The sequence below is a fragment of the Rhagoletis pomonella genome, unplaced genomic scaffold (genome assembly GCF_013731165.1).
Source record: "Rhagoletis pomonella isolate Grant_MI unplaced genomic scaffold, Rhpom_1.0 Rhpom_scaffold_00006, whole genome shotgun sequence".
Lineage (NCBI taxonomy): Eukaryota > Metazoa > Arthropoda > Insecta > Diptera > Tephritidae > Rhagoletis > Rhagoletis pomonella.
In genome coordinates, this window is record NW_023458560.1 from 5,134,385 (window position 1) to 5,155,633 (window position 21,249).

The 21,249-nt window shown below is 34.6% G+C and overlaps 1 protein-coding gene across 3 annotated transcripts in view; it reads right to left on the reverse strand.

Moving 5' to 3' along the window:
• Positions 1-1,310: 1,310 nt before the first annotated feature.
• Positions 1,311-21,249, reverse strand: part of LOC118740325 (sialin) — a 37,644-nt gene continuing 17,705 nt past the window's right edge. For 2 of the 3 annotated variants that reach the window (XM_036471813.1, XM_036471812.1), the window contains 4 exons: positions 17,961-18,187; positions 2,213-2,999; positions 1,781-2,067; positions 1,311-1,709 (listed from right to left, as the gene is read on the reverse strand). In XM_036471813.1, the coding sequence (XP_036327706.1) occupies positions 1,530-1,709; positions 1,781-2,067; positions 2,213-2,999; positions 17,961-18,187 (1,481 nt within the window). In that variant the 3' untranslated portion in view covers positions 1,311-1,529. Of the gene's footprint in view, positions 1,724-1,780; positions 2,068-2,212; positions 3,000-17,960; positions 18,188-21,249 lie in introns of all 3 variants that reach the window. The other variant, XM_036471814.1, reaches the window with a different exon arrangement.

Below are 21,249 nucleotides of genomic sequence, written 5' to 3' on the forward strand. Positions count from 1 at the left end.
GAGAGGGTCGTTACGTGACAAAAAATGGAAGTTGATTTTTTCTTTTCTTACAAAATCGCAAAACTCTGCGAATTGTGGATGGCTATTTTCATGAAACTTATTTTAATATGATTTGGAGCAATTCTAGTTGTTTTTAGAGTTTTTTGAATTAATGCAAATTGTTTCAATTCTCTTTTACAACCCCAAGTGTGAAACGTGACGTGACGTGGCGTGACGTGACATAAATTTCCATCGTTATATTTTTGTTAATATTGCTTTTAAATGAATTTTTAACGCAAATAAAACATGTATTTTATGTAGAATATACTTTATATTTTGACTCCAGCGCCAATTCAGGGTCATTTTATTGGAAATCTATGATTTATTATGTTTCAACCACATACGCCAAAATCGAACCAAATCGGACCATAAATACGGTTTTTCGAAATATCTCGACCTTGGCACCACCTAGGAAGACCATTTTATGCAAACATGATTCTACTTACATAGCCAGTATATATTTAAAAAAGCAGACAAATCGGCCCGTAAATACGTTAGATATAAAACTTTTATTTTTTTGTCGTGGTGGACCTTCCGCTGGAAACACCCATATGCTACTTTTTAATGCTGTATACTTTTGGGCCAAACAGATTTTTATTTAGAGAATTTTGGCAGTGAAAAATTTGTGTAGTGATTGTATTCTGCAGGCATCTTCCTCTCGCTCCCATGATGATATGTATGTCTTCGAAGGCATAAATTAGTCTGACTCTTAATTAAAAACAGAATTTATGTTACATTATTTAATTAAAGAACTATATCATATTACAAATTAAAAAAAAACAGCAGGTGCATACGCTAAACTTTGTTGACAGTTTTCGGTTAACTCTGCCTGTGGAAATCGTCAGATTATATATTTCCAGTTATCCTTGGCTGTTTGCTTCATAATAAATAAAAAAATTTACGCGCTACAGAATGTAAAGGTTAGTTTTTTTGCAAGTTTGCGATGCTCCCAATCCCTTCCGTGACGCACAAATCGTCAGATTATTGAAATGCAGACTTTTCAGCATATAATTACCCACAATTCCTTAATATGACGCGCTCGAGTAAATCTATAATTTTTTTTACTATTCTGATAGACTATCCTACGCGCGCGGACCTACATAGGGGGCTTAGATTATTTAGAGGTAGTCAAAAGGCTGCAAGGTATCCCCCCATTTATTAATCTGCCGCGCTCGAATAAATCCCCGATTACCTTCTTGGGCTCCCCCACTTACTATCTACTGAAATTTTTAATATCGTGCAGTTATTTTATCCTTTTAGAATTTTACGAATCTGAGTATGGAAATAGTTTAATATCAAGCACATAACTAAATTAATGGGCATTTCAAATGGTAAACAATTTCTTGCTTCAATGTATGAGTGTCTTTGCGTGGCTGTGTATATGTATGTTTGTACATGTACACCTATGTTTTGGTTAAAGTATACAACAGTTAACCAACAGCTAAGAATTGACTTATAATCTCAAAAAATCCTCGGTACCCGAAACAGCTCTAAACATTGTCCTTACTAGGTTGAGCCTTCAATGGCGTAGCTTCATCCTTTCCTTCTTTTTTCTCTAGCTTATTCCATGATTGTTCCTCACCGGAACCGAAGATGACAAATACCAAGAATTCGATAGAGAAGAGCACAATCGTTACATGGAAAATTATACGCCAGGCCTCAATAGTTTGCTGTAGAATGGAAACTAATTAAGTTTTAAATACATAGATACAAAGTCGTTTCGTAATTAAGAAGGACTTACGTTATTCGTTGTTACGAGGCCGACAAATATTGGAACTATAATGCCCGGAATGGTTGCGGCAGTGTTGGTAATTGCGACCAGTGTGCCGGCGTAGTTTGGTGCAATGTCAATGTGATTAGAGAGGAAACCAGAAAACATGCCACCCATGCCAATGATGCCGATTGTCATGATCACCACAGCAGCGGTGTGTTTACAGCCGATGTTGCAGAGGGCTAAAAGGCAAATTCCGGGGATGATTGTACAGATGCTAGTGGCCGTTTTGCGTGCGGTGGTTGTGGTAATTTTCCCTGGAAAAGGGGGGCATTGGTTAAAATCATTCGCTATTGCTGTAATGTCATATAAGCGCAGTAAAAGCTCAAATTCCAGAGAAAGCAAACCGATACATACATACATGCATATACATAAATATATATTTTTAATGCCATTCATTACCTTTGGCTTTCAGTGTGTCCAGAGTTTTGCCCAATAAAATACTCAAAACCAACATTGGGAAGTAGGGCAGTGCGCTGAACTGGGCATTGCTTGATACATCGAACTTTAGGACTTGTTTCATATAGAATGGGATTTCAATTAAGAACATATACCATCCCCAGTTACTGCAACAGTGAGCAATCAAAATGGCCCAGAATGGTATGGATGTCAGCACTTTCTTCCATGGCACTGGCGGATGTTCCTCATGTTCTGCAGTGTTATCGGTACCCAGCTGTGACGTTATCATTTGTCGTTCTTCCGGACTTATGAAACGTTGTTTATTCGGATTATCCTGGATTAGAAATAGCCACAAGATCATCCAGATCGAGCTTAGACCGCCCATCCAGTAAAAGACCGATTCCCAGCCCCATTTTGCCGACAAAACTCCAGCTAATAGTATAGAGATTGCTGTACCAAAGGAAGTTCCCACATATATAATTGTTGACATAACAGAGCGTTCATTGGGTGGTGCCCAAGATGCAATCATGCAGTGCATCGCGGGGAAAGTAGCGCCACCACCTATGCCTTCCAGGACGCGCATTACAATTAAACCGACGTAGTGTGTTTGCGTCAACACTGGCGTAAGTAAAGTGGCAATTACATTGATGCCTACCGATACAAACATTACCCATTTGGCGGAGAACTTTTCAGCTACACGCGCACTCGGTATTTGCGAAACCAAGTAGCCCCAGAAGTAGCAGCTTAGCAAGATTCCCTGTATTTTTTCACTCCACACAAAAGGGCCATCCTAAAATTTAAGATTATTTGTATACATACATAAGTACTTTTTAATACATTATGAGGAAGAGAGGGGAGTTCACTGTGTATTAAGTATGAAGACAAAACGATTATATGGCATTGATTTAGTTGATTATTAACCCTAGAATACGGTTGCCAGACGTACTGATTTTATCAGTACAGTACTGTTTTTTCAACTCTTGTACTGATTTTATTCATTTCTTCAATCAGTACGCTAATGTCCTGATTTTTCAAAATTTGTACTGATTTGTACTGAATTTCCAACTCAAATAAAATACTTTAGGTTTTTCTTAAGGTTTTACATAACGTTGCAAATTCCTTAAACTGCACTGTAAAAAGTAAACAGAAAATAATTTAATTATAGTTGACATGTTTCAAATAATATTTGATATGTCCAAAAAAATAATGCATTACGTACCAGTTGCGATAATAAGATGGGACTTAAATTATTTAAAAAGAAGGATGACGTTTCTTGTCGAGTTTTGTTAGTTATCTCGAAAATATTTTTCAGTTTAATAACAGCAAATTCTAATATTCGAATGGCTTTTGTCTATAACTTACAATTCTTTTTTCAAAATTTACTGACATTGTAAAAGAGCTTTGCATACAAGACATAGAGTTAGATATTTTTTTTAGCGAATTCTTAGTCTTTCAAAGTTTTTGCGAAGTAGAAAAAATTAATTTAAGCCATGAGGAAATATAGATGCATTCCTTAGATAGTGGTACTTTTCGACAGTTTGAAAAAACATGTAATGTTTTTTTTCAATACCACACTCAAACGAAACAACCGAGAGGATCTTAAGTATAAAGTTTGCTTCCTGACGCAAAGAGAGAAACCGGCTTCTAATTTAAATTTTTTGAAGTGAACTTCAAATTAAAAGTAATTTTAAAATGAAATGTATAGAATTCTTTGACTATTTAAACACTGAAGATTGAACCATCTCATTATTGCTATTCAAGTATGTCATAAATATAAAAGAATTTATGGCTTCTGTGTACAATGATGTGTACACCCATGTCTAAATGACTAACACTTTTATTTTTTATGAACTATATTTTTTGTATACCAAAATAGTGGTACAAACAAGTACTCTGGCGTTTTAGAGCATTATCTGTTACTTACATTCATAATTTTGCTTTATAAAAAAGTGTACTGATTTCGTCCATACAAAATCTGGCAACCCTACCCTAGAATACTACGATAAATTTTACTCATTTAATACTTATGTTCGCCTGTGAGGCTACTTTAGAAAATATCTAAAATTTTCTTTTTAAACCATGCCATTTAAAAAAGGTTCAAATTTATTTCATAAGCTTCTAAAGAAAAGAAATAAATAGATTCAGTTCATAAATTTAATATTACCAAAACAAAATGCAGAAAAATACATAATTTAAAACCGAAATACCAAGTACAAAAAACAATTCATATCAATTTAATAATACCTTATTTTACTATTTAATAATACTCAAAAAAAAAAATTAAAGACTTATGGCCTTAGTCATAAAAAATAAAATAGCTTTAAAGAGCTTTATAAAGTGGCATTTTCATACAAAATTTACAAAGCAGTTAAAGCCTTCTTTAGTTTTTATGAATAAGGCCATTATTTTACTACAATGACTTGTGTATGAAAATAAAAACAGATCAGTTAAGGACAGTAAAGGTAAGTAAGAGAACCACCAGATACATATATACAATAGAAAGGCATATATACGGTGACCATATTTATGGGGGCCGAATACGGGACAAAAAATAATTTTGCTATTTTTTCCACGCCAGGTAACAGATCTTAAAACCTTCTTCAATGATCCTAAATATATTGGAGCTGAAAGAGCATTATTAAAGTAACATCTCAAACTTATAGGATATTTTTATCGAGATTTTTACCCCACAAAATTTGTTACAAAAAATCTTAATACAATAAAGTGCATGTTTGAAGTAGCTAGGATTTACCGTTAGTTTTTGGATTTATATTTTTTTTGACGGTGTTACGAATTTTTTGTCGTACAAAGTATGCTCGATAATATTTTTAAAAGAGAAGCAAATGAGCAGCACACATTGCACTTGCACTTTATTATAATAAATTTTAATGAGCTACAAAACTTCAAACCATTTTTTTCTAAAGATTCTAATTAAAAAGTTTGAAAGTTTGGTGAAACTTTGCAGAATTAATTTTTATAGTTTTTGCACAAACTCGGAAATTTGAATTTATATGGTTTTTGTTAGGAAAACAGCCTAAGAAACATAAAATAAACAAAATAAAAATAGCCAAACGTGGCTAAAATGTCGAGTTCTAACTTATATTTTCGTCACTGTATGTATTTCTCTATTCGAATCACAGACATTCAGGATAGAAACTAATAACGGTTTATGGAGAAAATTACGATCATATACTAACATCACTTAAAACTGGTTCATAGACATGCCATTTTAATGGGCTGTTAAGGCATCGAAATGCCGAACACTGAATACAGGACATGAAAAGGAATACAGAACATTTGGCGTCCCGTATAAAATAAAGAAATTACCAGGACAATTGGTCAAAAAAGATGACCGTCCCGTATAATACAGGGCGGATGGTCACCGTAGGCATATACCATAGTAAATAGAATAAAGTCGAATCTCTAGTCTGACGACGATATTTTTAATTAAATGTTCAAAAATTATTTTTTTTTGCACTCATTTGTTTAATGAACAAATTATATACGTTCCAATTGAAAGCATAAAGCCTATAGAATGTGAACACGTTGGTTTGTCTATTTTTTTCCTGGCGTACCTATCGGGTTGCCAGGTTTGATTAGGTAAGTAATACCATATAGTAATTTTCACTCAACTGTTTAATAAATAAGTCTTGTACCAAAATAAAGAAAATTTTATTTCGTTCTCGACGATATAAGTTTATCTGCGAAAAACTTGGCCTAAATTCCAGTTCGTGAGCTTTTAAATCAAAATACACTGTAAGGAAAATCTCAAGTTTTGAAATGACAAAAAAAAAACTCCGAGACACGGAAACTCGGGTGTACCACATAATCCCCAAAATCAAAATCCCCAAAATCACAATCCCCAAAATCAAAATCCCCAAAATTAAAATCCTCAAACATGAAATCCCCCTTTTCTGTGTGAAACTATATTCGACATTATTTCTCACAAAAAAATTCAAAACAAATTGTGTGATGAATTCGCAAATATTTATTAGGTAAATGAAAATTGAAGAAAAGGCAATACGTCGCAATAACTTATGAATATGTTTTACATAAGCTTAAATAAATACAAACTTCTTTTTTTTTCAAATTAGACCCTACTCAAAATAAATTGTATTATTTCACAAATATTTATGTATTATACATACATACATACATATCGCCGTTTAAAGTACAAAACCGCGTATCGTCATTCTGCGAAACCGCGTAACTGATATTTGCTGCCAAAAAATGGATTTTCTCACACAAGCAAATCAAATTTTTGGCAGCAAATATCAGTTACGCGGGTTTGCAGAATGACGATACGCGGTTTTGTACTTTAAACGTTGATATACATTTAGGTAAATCTAAATTTAAGAAAATAAATTACATCACATAAGTTCATATTTCTTTACCAAATTAGTTTAAAACCAAAGATGAAAGGACAAATATAAATTTAATAGCAAAGTGAAATATTGTGGGATATAGATCTCAAATAAGTTATTTTATCTAAATCCGCACGATGTTCAACAACTGTCTTAATTTTCTTGACACGCTCAACATTTTTTTTATTTTTGCGTATACCTGTGCCTGATTGTATCTTTTAAATGTTTGTTTGTACTTCAATCACCTCTTTCCTTAAATGTTTTATAATTTCATATACACCACATTTTTTTTCCTACAATTATTTTGAGCCTACGGTGCCAAGCCTCAATACAGTTTTGAGTGCGCGGAAAATTGTCTTTAAATGAATCCGAAACACACCAAAATTTTGGGTTATATTTAGGTCCGTCCGACTTTGTACTTCCAGTAATATAATTTTTTTTTAAACCAAACACAAAGTTTCTTAAAATCGTTATCTGTCGAGCTGGCATTCAGTGCGTTATAATAATCTAACACACTTTCGGGAGGAGCAAATGATAAGCTTTTCAGCATACGTATTCCCATGCTGAAACCTTCATCATTGCCGTATTTTCGAGCAAGTCTTTCTTTTTGAACTCGTCTCTAAATGATCTGGCCGAAATGGAATAAACATCCTTTATACTGGGCATCAGGAAAAAACTCTTTTGCCACAGACGAGATGGTTTGCTCAAAATCCGTAATTACTCTTTGTGGATTTAAATTAATATTTTGTGCTAGAGCCAAATGAAACAATTTGTGGAAGAACTCAGTGTATGCCTGCTTAGATTTTTTGCTCATAAGGCAAAAAACTAGAGGTACAAATTGACCACTAATTAAACCTTGAATGGTGAAAAGCTGTCGGAAAATTGAAGGTACTACGTAAAACGTACCATCACCCAACACTGCGATCTCCCTAATTCTTTCAGTGAATTCGACGTGCCCATGATGATATATTTTTCACCCTTATGATCCCAGTCACTCAAAACGAAGAGCTCACCTTCCAATTATTATAAGTGCTCTGGTATATGTATTTCTTGTAAATTATGCGGCTCACTGGCAGTATCCATTGTTTTTCGATTACGCCTAATTTTTATTTTTTGTGCTCGTTTCGACGGCAGGTACACGCGGCGGTCTGGTTGGCAGTCTACAATTTATTTGCGAAGGTTCCAGTGAAGTTGAGCTGCTCATATCTTTCACTTTATTAGTGGCATATGCTACAGGTACATGATGGGCCCTTGGATCGTGATTGTGCTCGGTAGGAGCCCGTTGGACATGTTGTTGCCACTGTCTGTTTTTGTAATCACGACACTTTTGCACTTCAGTGCTTTCCTATGCGCACAAGATCAACGAAACTCTCGTTTTTTATTTTTGGAATGAAAATGGTAATCGAATCCATCCAAATATACTTTATCATTGCCTTTGTTAGATTTTATAACGACTACTTCCATTTTAATAAAAAATTTAAATAAAATCTCGCATAAAATTTTCTTCAGAACAATGCTTTTTATTACAATTATACTTAGTTGCAGGCAAATCTACGCACAGTGATAAAGCGTATGACAAAATGTTATGCGAAAGTGTAAATAGCGAAAAAATTTGTGATAACATAACGGTATGAATATTGTATGTATATACATAAATACACATATGTATGTACATATATTGCCATAAATTCAAACTATGTATATATGACGGGTTTTACACGGTTCAAGTCATGGTGAAATTATACCAGGTGAAGTAGTAAGAGCGAGAAGAAGGATTTATATTGATTATTTGAAAACTTGCCTTCAAAATTTTATATAAAGTAGGGATCACACGATTTGTATATTTGTACAGATTTGTACATTTGGGCAGCCACAGAGTGGTGTTGTCTAGAAATTTGTATCGAGAATGAGTTCAGCTTAATAAAAAAAACCTCACTATGTAACTGTAAAATGTACAAATCTGTACAAACTTACAAATCGTGTGATCCCTGCTTAAGATAGCCGAGTGACAGAAAATAAAGCAAGAAGGCTGACTTATTACTTGAATCATGAAATCGGGTGTATGTAACTACGAATCAGGACAAAGGTAAGACTCGGCTTGCGCTATTGTTTACATGATCGGTAATATCATTTATTCAAAAGTTTGAGGATTTTGTGTTTTGGGATTTTGTGTCACTGTCACCGAAAAAGTTTGGGGATTTCGTGTTTGGGGATTTTGATTTTGGGGATAATGTATTTGGGGATTTTTTGAAGCTGGGGATTTTGTGTTTGGGGATTTTGTTTTCGGGGATTTCGTGACTCTCCCGTAAACTCAATTTCTGGTCAGAATTGTTGCATCCAACTCTCTCGCGAAATATTTACTAACATGTTAAATTTCCTACAAAATACATTTCATCCATTAAACAGATAAGTGAAGGTCGTGCGCTATTCGGATCTTAGGCTAATACATATTTACCTCATTCAGTAATTTTGTTTAATAAACACAAACTTTATTTTTGATGCATATATTTACATATACATACAAACATGTTAATAAACTTTAATTTTAGACACTGAAATTCATGCGGTGGTCGCCCATGTTGATAAATCTTTCCATCACTACTTCTGGCTTTACTTCAATACTATGTACGAAATAGTGTATTAGTAGTCGGACATACATATGATATTTATGTATGTATATCTTTATCCCAGTGTGTGAGTGTCTCGATCGCAGATGGTATCTTAGTACCGGATTCAATTTTCAACTATCATTGCTGCTGCCAAAAGCCAATTCCGCTCCCAGCCATAATTTTCGTTGTTGTTTATTCCCTATCAAAACCTTACAAAAACTATGAGGCGGTTGATAGATTCGATGGTACATTTTGCTTCTAAGTGGATGTTGAGCTTAGGTAACATCAGAGTGAGATTGAAACTTTCAGGACGTGCACTCCAAATACGAGTCTTTGAATCTCTTGTGGCCAGGGACCGAAAATAACAACTTTTTTTTAAGAGTTAAATTTGGGCAAATATTTTTTAAGCCTGAAATTAAAGTCATTTTCGGATAATAAACAAACAGCTTATCCAAATTAAACAAGTTTGGTATCAAAAGGAAGAGGAATAAAATAGTTTTAAAACTGAAATGTCTAAACGAGGAAACCCAACTAATAATATTTCAATAAAAAATGTTATTTATTTACCATAGAACAAACCTTGGGTCAAATATATGATTTAGTTTTGTATTAAATTAAATTGAGGTGGTAACCTTCGTTCGTTATTTCTGTTTAAAAGCTATTTCAGTCCTCTTTCATTTGATACCAAACTTGTTTAACTTGGACAAGCGGTTTGTTTATTATCCGGAAAGGACTTTTATTTCGGACAAAAAAAAGTGATTTGGCCTAGTTTAACTCTTAAAAAAATAACTGTTATTTTCGGTCCCTGTGTGACCATTTCGATTAACGGTATGTATTAAGAAACTTTATATGTAGTACTTTTCACGGCTTTGATGTGGTTGGCGATTACATTTCAAAAGCTAACAGAATGTTAATCTTTGTTCAAGTGTTAAGATAATAATAATAACAGATTGGCGCTTACGAACATGTTAGTGTATGGTCGAGCCTTTCCTTCGAATTTGTGGCGTGCGCCTTGATGTTGTCATACAAAGGGGAGCGATCTACAGTTTTGCGCCGACTCCGGTATGTTAAGATAGGAAATCAAAGAAATGGTTCCAATTTTGTTTTAACTAATTACGATAGCTTTTAATGTGGACGGGGACTTTCCCCTTTCTCTATTCAACTTCGTTTGTGCAAATTATTAGAGTGCTTTTTATTGCGAACTATTTCCGATAAAGGAAGGATGATAGAAGGACCTAACCATTACCATCTAAACTGATGTCAATGGGGCCCTGCTGTCAAAGCAGACCTGCGTATCGATTACAGCGTCTTATGATCTTGTTAAATCTGCACTATAGAAAAGAAAGATGCCTTAAATTTAAAAGTGCCGAAAATAAGGAAGCTGGATTTTGGAAGGTTCTTCTTACGGAAATTTTTTTTTTATCTTAGAATTTTCCTAACTTTCTCTTTCTGTCGTAGGGTTTTTAATTTTTTCATTGACCTTAACCTTGGACGTGCTTTGTTAGTCGATTCGACTAACAACAATCGTGGTTCGCTTCGTATCTCTTCTCTCGTTTTTTATTTTGCGCTCTAGCAGAGTGTGGACGCTCAAAACTCAGCGAGCTGCAAGTACGTGTTTTGTGCATGCTTGGAAGACGAAATGACTAGCAATGAATTTAGTGTGACTTTTTGATTTTGTTGTAAAAAAATTTCTGTGATATGTTATTGAATTCCGATATATGCTTTATTTAACTTCTCGAAAAAACCCATATCTTTAAAGTTTAAGTTATTTTTGATAAAAATTGCCAACTTTTTTTTAACACCTTGCATTAAATTTATTACAGTACTTTCGTCTACATTTTTGTACTCATTTTTCCATCTATTTTTGAAATCGATAGTATTTTTAGCAATTTTAATTGTTTTTCTAAGGCTTCTCTTCATAAGAGCCCAATATTTCTCGATCGGCCGAAGTTCGGGACAGTTAGGTGGATTAGCCTCTTTCGGTACAACTGTTACCCCATTTTCTTGATACCAGTCCATCGTTCTCCTTGAGTAATGCCTTGTAGCTAAATCAGGTCAAAACAAAATAGAACCTCGGTGCTTGCGAATAAATGGCAATAAATGCGATTCCAAGCATTTCTCTATATAAACGTTTGACTTAATTGTGCCCTGCGTCACAAATTCCGAACTTCTAAGGCCACAGCTGCAAATCGCCTGCCAGACCATAAGCTGCTTGGGAAATTTACCAATCTTCTGAGTTGAAAATTTCTTGTTAACGATACCCTTTCTAAATGAAAATCCTTGACCGGGTATTTGAGAAAAGTCAGCTTTACAGTAAGTTTCGTCATCCATTACTAAGCAATCAAATTTAGTGAGAAATTGCTCATAGAGTTTTCGGGCACGCTTTTTAGCCAGTTAGTTATTCCTTCTTTTCTGATCCATTGGGTACTTTCTGAACCTTGTAGCTTTTTAATTTCAAGTTTTGTTTTACTACTTGACCTCTTGCGCCAATTTCTTGTTAGCGGAACCTTTTTTTATTTTCTTTATTTTCTAGGTATTTGGAGAGAATACGACGAGGTACGAATAGCAATAACGCGGCTGAAAAACCACAAAGCGGCTTGAGCTGACAGCCTGCCAGCTGAGCTATTCAAGTACGGTGGCGAGGAGTTGATAAGCTGAATGCATCAACTCTTGGTCAGAATATGGTCAGATGAACGCATGCCCGAAGACTGGAATTTAAGAGTGCTCTGCCCAATCCACAATAAAGGAGACCCCGCCATTCGCGCCAACTACCGCGGGATCAGCCTTCTAAGCATAGGTTACAAGGTCTTATCGAGCGTATTATGTGAAATACTGAAGCCCACCGTCAATGAACTGATTGGGCCTTATTAGTGTGGCTTTAGACCTGACAAATCCACCGTAGACCAGGTATTCACAATACGCCAAATCTTGAAAAAAACTCGCGAGAAAACGATTGACACTCACCACCTATTTGTCGACTTTAAAGCTGCTTTTGACAGCACTTAAAGGAGTTCCCTATACGCCGCTATGTCTGAATTTGGCATCCTCTCAAAACTCATACGGCTGTGTAAAATGACGCTGAGCAATACCACCAGCTCCGTCAGAATTGAGAAAGACCTCTCCGAGCCGTTCGCCACTAAGCGGGGTTTCAGACAAGGCGACTGCCTTTCATATGACTTCTTTAATCTGATGTTGGAGAAGATAATACGAGCTGCAGAACTGAACCGCTCAGGAACAATTTACTACAAGAGCGTGCAATCGCTGGCTTATGCCGATGACATCGATATCATCGGTATCAAAACCCGCGAAGTGTGTTCTGCCTTTTCCAAGTTTGATAAGGAAGCAAAGCGAATGGGTCTGGTGGTAAACGAACAAAAGACGAAGTATATCCTGTCATCAAATAAACAGTCAGATTCGCGCCTTGGCACCCACCTCACTGTTGACAGTTAAAATTTCGAGAAAGTAGAGAATTTCGTTTACTTGGGAACCAGCATTAATACCGATAATAATGTCAGCATGGAAATTCAACGCAGAATCACACTTTCCAACAAGTGCTACTTGCTGGACTGAGTAGGAAATTTAGGAGTAAAGTCCTCTCTCGACGTACGAAAACCAAGCTCTATAAGTCCCTCATCATGCCCGTGCTGGTATATGGCGCAAAAGCATGGACAATGACAACATTCGATGAGGCGGCTCTTGGAGTGTTCAAGAGAAAGATTTTGCGGAAGATTTGCGGCCCTTTATGCGTTGGCGACGGCGAGTACCGCAGACGATGGAACGATGAGCTGTATGAGCTTTACAACGATATGGACATAATACAGCGAATTAAAATACAGTGGCTCCGCTGGCTTGGACATGTCGTTCGAATGGACACGAAGTATTCAACTCGGAACCCGCTGGTGGTAGCAGAGGAAGAGGGAGGCCCCCACTGCGATGGAAAGATCAGGTGGAGAAGGACTTGGCTTCACTTGGCCTTTCCAATTGGCGTCACTTGGCACAAAAGAGAAACGACTGGCGTGCTTTGCTGAACTCGGTCAAAATCGCTTAGGCGGTTACAGCGCCAAATAAGAAGCAGAAGATTTGGAGAGAATTAAACTCCGAACTTTTTCTTGTTTTGACGACATTTTCGGACGGGACGAACTAGTAAATATTTGGATTCAGTCCTAATTTTGACAGATTTTTAAATGTAGAATAAGGGCCTTATTCTGTATCACGAACGATAGGCAAAACGAACGATTCGTCTGCAGACGACAACCTCTCAGATTGCGATTTTAAACTCTATCAGTCGTATTCGTCTTGCTTTTCATACATTACGTTGCAATGGTCTCTGTTGGCTTTAAACCGGCTAAAATGATGCCGCCGGACTAATTTTTGAAGCATTCCTCTGCAGATGAATCGTTCGTGTTGCCTATCGTTCGTGATACAGAATAAGGCTGTAAATATTTTTTTCTTATTATCAATGCTTACCAAGGCCAAACAAATGTGTGCAAGAAAGGTCGTTTTTTTCTGGGACAGTCTTTATATACGAAGTAGCGAGCCACCCATCAAACGCCACTGAGTTATACGCATTGGTTGGCTTGCTTACATTGACATTGTTTGATACTTCCTACTCTGGAACGAGATATTCAGCAACTATGAGTCAGAGGCGGTTCAAGAATCTATTGACATCATTACGGTTTGATGACAAAATGACTAGAATTGCTCGCATAAGCGATAGATTTACTCATATAAGACATGTCTGGGATATTATTATTGATAACTGTCGTGGAAACTAAAATCCAGAATTATATTTGACAATAGATGAGCATCTGCTCGCTTTTCGCGGTCACTCGTCTTTTCGAATGTACATTCCCAATAAGCCATCAAAATACGGGCCGAAAATTGTCATGCTGTGTGATAGTGGAACGAACTATATGGTAAACGCCATTCTTATTTGGGTAAAGAGACTAACATGACAAATTTACCTATAGCCGAATACTTTGTTAAGGAACTTACAAAACCGGTGGAAGTTACAGGAACATAACGATGGACAACTTGTTCACTTCGATAGAGCTTGCAAAAAATCGTATACAACAACCATATAAGCTAAGTATTGTCGGTATGTTGCGCGGTACTAAAAAAAAATCTTGAATGAGTTTCGTAACAAGAGAGGTCGTTCTGGAGGAACATCTATGTTCTGTTTTGATAATAATCTCACTTTACTATACTATAAACGCAAACCAAGCAAAATGGTTTAGCTTTTATCGTCATGCAATGAAGAAGCTTCAATTAATGAGTTTACTGGTAAGCCTTCTATGGTCGAGCTTTACAATAAAACTAAAGGTGGCGTGGACACTCTCGATCAGATGTGTAGTGTCATGTCGTGTTTACGCAAGCCCAATCGTTGGCCGCTATGCATTTATGAGATGTTAAATATGGCGTTCATTAATAGATACGTAATTTACTTACATTTTTATACCCGAGCGCACTTGTGCACAAGGGTATTATAACTTTGTTCACATAACGGTTGTTTGTAACAGGCAAAACGAATCGAGATAGATATAGACAAATGTATACATAAATGATCAGAATGAAAAGAGAAATCGATTAAGCGGTGACTGTCTGTCCGTCCGTCCGTCCGTCCGTCCGTCCGTCTGTGCACACGATAACTCGAGTAAAAATTGAGATATCTTAACGAAACTTCGTACATGCACTTCTTTCGGGCGTAGGACGGATGGTATTGAAAATGGGCAAAATCGGACAATAACCACGCCTACCTCCCATATAACGGTAATTTTCAGAAATACAAAAACTGCGATATTTTAGTAACTACTGAAGATAATTCACTCAAAATGGATATTTATAATAGATTTTAGACAAAAAATAAGAATATTAACATTTTTTTGAAAATGGGCGTAGCCACGCCTACTTATGGTTACATGTGTATATCTTGGTAACCGCTGCATCAATTTATTCCAAACTTTGCACAGTTGTTGGCCTTGATACAGCATACTAAATGGCCGAAAAATTTAAAAATTGGACAACAACCACGCCCACTTCCCATATAACGGTAATTTTCAGAAATACGAATACTGCGATATTTTAGTAACTACTGAAGATTATTCACTCAAAATTGATATTTACAATAAGTTTTAGACGAAAAATAAGAATATTATACATTTTTGGAAAATGGGCGTAGCCACGCCCAGTTATGTTTACATGTGTATATCTTGGTAACCGCTGCACCAATTTCTTCCAAACTTGGCACAGTTGTTAACCTTGGTATAACATACGAAATGGCCGAAAATTTTTAAAATAGGACAATAATCCCATATAACGGTAATTTAGAGAAATACGAAATCTTCGATAAATCAGTAATTATTGAAGCTAATTTATTCAAAATTGATGCTTGCAACAATTCGTTACCAAGAAATACGTTTAGGATACAATTTTGAAAAATGGGCGTGGCACCGCCCACTTATGATCACATATATGTATCTCGGTAACCGTTCTACCAAACTCGGTGTGGTTATTGTACTTGCCACATAGAAGCAAAACGTTGAAACTTATTGAAATCGAACTAAAATTACGACCGCTTTTCATATAACAGTAAATTTCAGATATGCTTGAAACTTCAATATTTCGAAATTTAAGGACGCTAATTTACTCAAAATGGATACACCTCGGTTTACCATGTAGCGGTAGCTTTCGGAAAGGTGAAAAACATATATTTAATACTTGCGCCGGGTATTTAATGTTCGGCTCCGCCCGAACTTAGACTTTTTTACTTGTTTTTTATTTATTTATTTTTTATTTACATATTTTATTTTATTGTTTAAAAGGATATATATATATATTTGTTTTATTTCATTTAATTTAGAGGAACTTTTTTTCTTTTAATAATTTTTTTAATTTTGTTTTGGCTAAATTTTCTTCTAATTTTTAAATTTTTTTGTTTAAAAAGAAAACAAAATATTTTTGAATTTAATTTAATTTTTAGAATTTTTGGTATCTATTTCTCCTTTTTTGATTTATTCGGTTTTCTTTTGTTAATTTCATTGACTTATAATATATAAGAAAAAATATAAATAGTATAAAAGGAAAAATATATTTGGCTAATTGAATTAAATTTTTAGGGATTATTTTTATACCCGAGCGCACTTGTGCACAAGGGTATATTAATCTTGTTATGTGTTAAACTCGAATAAGAAGCCACTATCTCGGAGAAATTTTCTTAAGAAGTTATACAGTGATCTGGTTTAGCCACATATGACGCAACTGTGACCCTAATATTATCAAATAAACTTCGTCAAAATATCGAAAATATACTACCTCAAGAAGAAATACAAAGTATTGCTACAGAAAACATACAAAAAGGAAGATTTGCAGCTTTTGTGATTATAAAAAGCACCGAATGACTAAGTCATGCTGTAAATATTGCCAAAAAAGTATTTATGGTGAACACAAGTTTGACATATGCACAGAATGTGCAAAAAATGTCTTCCTAAATAACTCTTTGATCATATTCATAAAAAATATACATATGTGTTAAGCAAAGACTGTGTTGCCAATGCCAAAACTAAAGTAAAATTAGACAAGTAAGAAAGTCAAAGTTCGTGCGGAGCCGAACATTAAATACCCGGCGCACGTATTAAATATATGTTTTTCACCTTACCGAAAGCTACCGCTACATGGTAAGCCGGGGCGTTTGAGTAAATTAGAGTCCTTAGATTTCGAAATTTTGAAGTTTCAAGCAGTTCCGAAATTTACCGTTATATGAAAAGCGGCCTTAATTTTAGTCCGCTTTCAATGATTTTCAACGTTTTGCTTTTATGTGACAAGCACAATAACCATACCGAGTTTGGTACAAATTTGTTGAACGGTTACCGAGATACATATATGTGATCATAAGTGGGCGGTGCCACCCCCATTTTCCAAAATTTTATTACAAACGTATTTCTTGGTTAAGAATTGTTGCAAGCATCAATTTTGAATAAATTAGCTTTAATATTTACTGATTTATCGAAGATATTGTATTTCTCTAAATTACCGTTATATGGGATGTGGGCGTGGTTATTGTCCAATTTTAAATATTTTCGGCCATTTGGTATGTTGTACGAAGGCCAACAACTGTGCCAAGTTTGAAAGAAATTGGTGCAGCGGTTACCAAGATATACACATGTCGATTTCTCTTTCCATTCTGATCATTTATGTATACATATGTCTATATCTATCTCGATTCGTTTTGGCTGTTACAAACAACCGTTATGTGAACAAAATTAATATACCCTTGTGCACAAGTGCGCTCGGGTATAAAAATAAGCCTTTTGTATAACATGATCTTTAGAAGAGTACAAAAACTGAAGTCATTTACCTTTTTGTGTATTATATGTAATGGGGAAAAGAATATGTATTTAATACTTTGCTAATGTGTTTAAAAAATAAACAAAAACTCAAAATCATCAAACGAATTTCCTTTTTAACTATTGTTTATTTCTTATTTAAACCTAAAGGTGGTGTTAGTCGCTTCGACTAAAAGCGCAGTTGCCCACGGACGTAAAAACGGAGAACGTGTCAGCTGACACGATCTATCTTATGGGATCTGTGTGTTAACAAAAAATCACCACGGCGTGACCGTGACGTATACGTTGCTTCTCTCTCTTTCTATCAACAGCAAACTTGATATGTTTCTTCGTACTTCCACGCTACGCAACGTACACGTTCGTGGGTAACCGCGCTCTAACAAAGCCCGCAGACATGGTCAAAAGAGCGAAACACTTCCATGGTTAAGATACTAACCTCTTGCTTGCTTGCACTCCCACCGCCTGGGCTCTCGCAAACTTCTTCTTGCGATTGAATAACGACACTCGTGTTATGAATTGTATGTCCAATGTTATGTCCTGCCTCGATGGCTGTGTGATTCAACATAGCTACCATGGCGACACTGAGATTTACTTTCAGACCATAAATGATCGCCATACCACAAGAGCCTAGTATGGCTAGTATATAACGGGCAGGAAGGCATTCTGTAAATGAAAAAGAGATAAATATGAATAATTTGATTCAGTGGTTACTTATCGTTTCGTTGTTTATAATTAATCCCTAATTAGTGTTAGGCTAAAGATTTTGAAAAGTTCAGACGATTCCAATGTGAAGGTGTTTAGTACATACGTATGCCGAATTGAACATTGAAATCCCCAATTTATTATCTAACTACTTATACATACATATGTATTTGTATGTATGCATGTCTATGTACATACATATATGTATGTATGTCGTCGCTAAGTCAGTAAAAATTTTAAAATTTACTGTTCTGAAGCGTGCGTCAGCTAACTTTCTAGGTCCCATAAGAGTAGGCGAATGATTTCACTTAATTGATGATTGATTATGGTGATTTAAAAATATCGAATCACCTGCCGTTGAATTCATATATATATGTATATACAGGGCCGCCAAGAGAAAAACCGGGCCCGGTAGTAAATATGTGTGGAAAACCTACCGACAAAAAAGGTAATTTTTTAACGAATTTAACGAAGTATGTGAAGTATGATTTCTTTGTTAAAAAGTTCGTCTAAATCAGTGTTGCCAGGTCTTCGGCATGAGAAAACGTGCCTCTTGGTCTGAAAAAACGTCATTTTCCTACCGAAAAACGTCTTTTTCAAATGCATGCACAAAGAAATGTTCTTATTAAACTTTTATTGTACATAAAGGTATATTAAAATGTCGTTTCGACAGAGCACATGTAAAAATTCATTGTAAACTGGTTTGATATCGTTAATATAAAAATCATTTTATACATAGGTAAATACATTTTGTTTAAACATTTCTCAGATAATTTTTAAATTTAAGTACATACATACATATGTAAAGTATATATGCATATGTACATACATATGTACATAAATTCATATATACTGCTTAGAAAAAATTGTATGAATACATTTCAAAAAACTCAAGTAAACGCTTATTATGCTTTAACTTTAGGCCTAAGCACGAACATTTATTTAATTTCATGAGATCCGAAAGTGTGAGCGTAAGTACTTACTCTACAAGCAAATAGTACGTTATACACTGAATATATTTTTCATAGAGAAAAATTACGTCATTTTTTACACGAAAAACGTCCAAACGTCAACAGGATAAAAAAAACGTCCAAATGACGTTAAAAACGTCAACCTGGCAACGCTGGTCTAAATTATGTTCACATAAAAGGATTGAAATTCCTTAATTTCTCCCAAATTACTGAATCGAAATCAATAGCGCTCACACTTTCTTTCATGGTTTCTGTCAGGGACGGAAAATAGTAATTATTTTTTAAATTTAAACCCAAAAAATCAAATAGTTGTAATCGTCGTAAAACAATTTTAATAATACTTACGTATTTGTGTTCGTACGTCGTACTGTAATTTACAATGATTTTTATTTCTTGAGTTTAACCAATAAATTATGCTTTTTTAATAATTAATATCTGAACTTTATTTTTTCGCTGAATGGAAATTATTATTACTTCATTTTTGTTTTTTCGATAAAAAATAATGATTATTTTATGATTTCGATTTTTCGCTCAAAGATAGAAATTATTATTGAGTTTAATTTTTCACTTAAGAATAATGATCATTCAATAAACTGAAAAGCTATACCAGCATGATGTCCGACGTGGGGGGAGGGGGGTGCAATAACACAAATGGCAATAACGCAAAATTTGCTTTATTCCTCTTTTAATTGGGAAACATTACCAAAATCTGAGTTTTGCTTTAATTCCAACAAAGGTTGGAAATAAAACAAATTTTGCATTATTTCTCATTGCTAGAGATGGTTGGTTAAATACTCTTTGTGGGTAAAAACGGAATATTTAAACAACTTTTTGACGGATACTGCGATTTTTGAAGCCTCATAATGTGTTCATGTTGCTAGCAGCGTTACCATGTTGTTAATATTTAAAAATAAATTAGGGAATTTCTAGATGGGAGTTTCTTTCACAGTAAATGGATGTAAATATTTTAGTCTTCTAAGCCGAAGCCAAACAAGTCTAGTACATGCTATACATATGTATTGAAAATATATAATTAGTACATATAAAGAATGCAATTTTACTTCGAAGTACAAAGGATAATGGCATATGTACTTACGTTTATGGTAATTCTCATCCCTATCCCAAACATGAAAATTTATCTAAATTTATGTATGTATGTTGCGTTAACATTATTAAATGTTTTTATTTAGGTAATAAATTCAACAAACCTATCAATTGCATCATCAATTGAATTGCACAATAGATTTTTTTTTTAATTTGGACTTGTTAATTTTTCACCATTAATTTCAATAAATTTCGAGTTAAATACTCCAAAAGATTCAAAAAATCAGCACTTGGTTTATAAAATACCGCCTTCAGATATGCAATTAACGAAAGTGAATTATTGTCTTTCCCTTCACTCGTCCTGAAACCGAATTCCTCCAAACCCATTTTCGACACAAGGTAACCTGCAAAATTCTCCAGCCAATCAAACTCGATATCGTTAGGTGGTATTTTTGCAGCTTCCAAATGCGCAACTTATTTCTTTTTATTATTTTAAAAAAAATATTTTCTTAATTAATTTCTTTATACACCCGTTTTAAATTTGAATTATTATTATAATAAATTTGACTTACTGTTCGCATTTCGGTCAATCGCTCAAATTAATTATTAAAGAAATATCGAAAGAAAACAACAAATTTTGTTTACTTTTGAATACGGTTTCGGCGAGGGCGCTATAAATACACTTTCGAAAGAAATATGTGTTGAGTCAAATCGGTTTATTGGAAATGTGGTTCTTACATTGGTATAAACCTTCTTTTTTATACCACGGCTAACACTATCAGTTGACGTCGTTTAAAATTTATAATTTTTTAATGTTTAATGCTGTTTAAGCACGTGTGCTTTTAAATATCAAAAAGCGGATTAAATTGTATGAAAATTGCGGAGCAGATACATTTATATGTATGTATTTATTAGTCAAACTAATAGTTGTGAAATAAACTTTAACTTTTTTAGGCTCAGTCATGGGAAGATCTAAAAATCAAAAAATATGGAAGCATTTTACATATA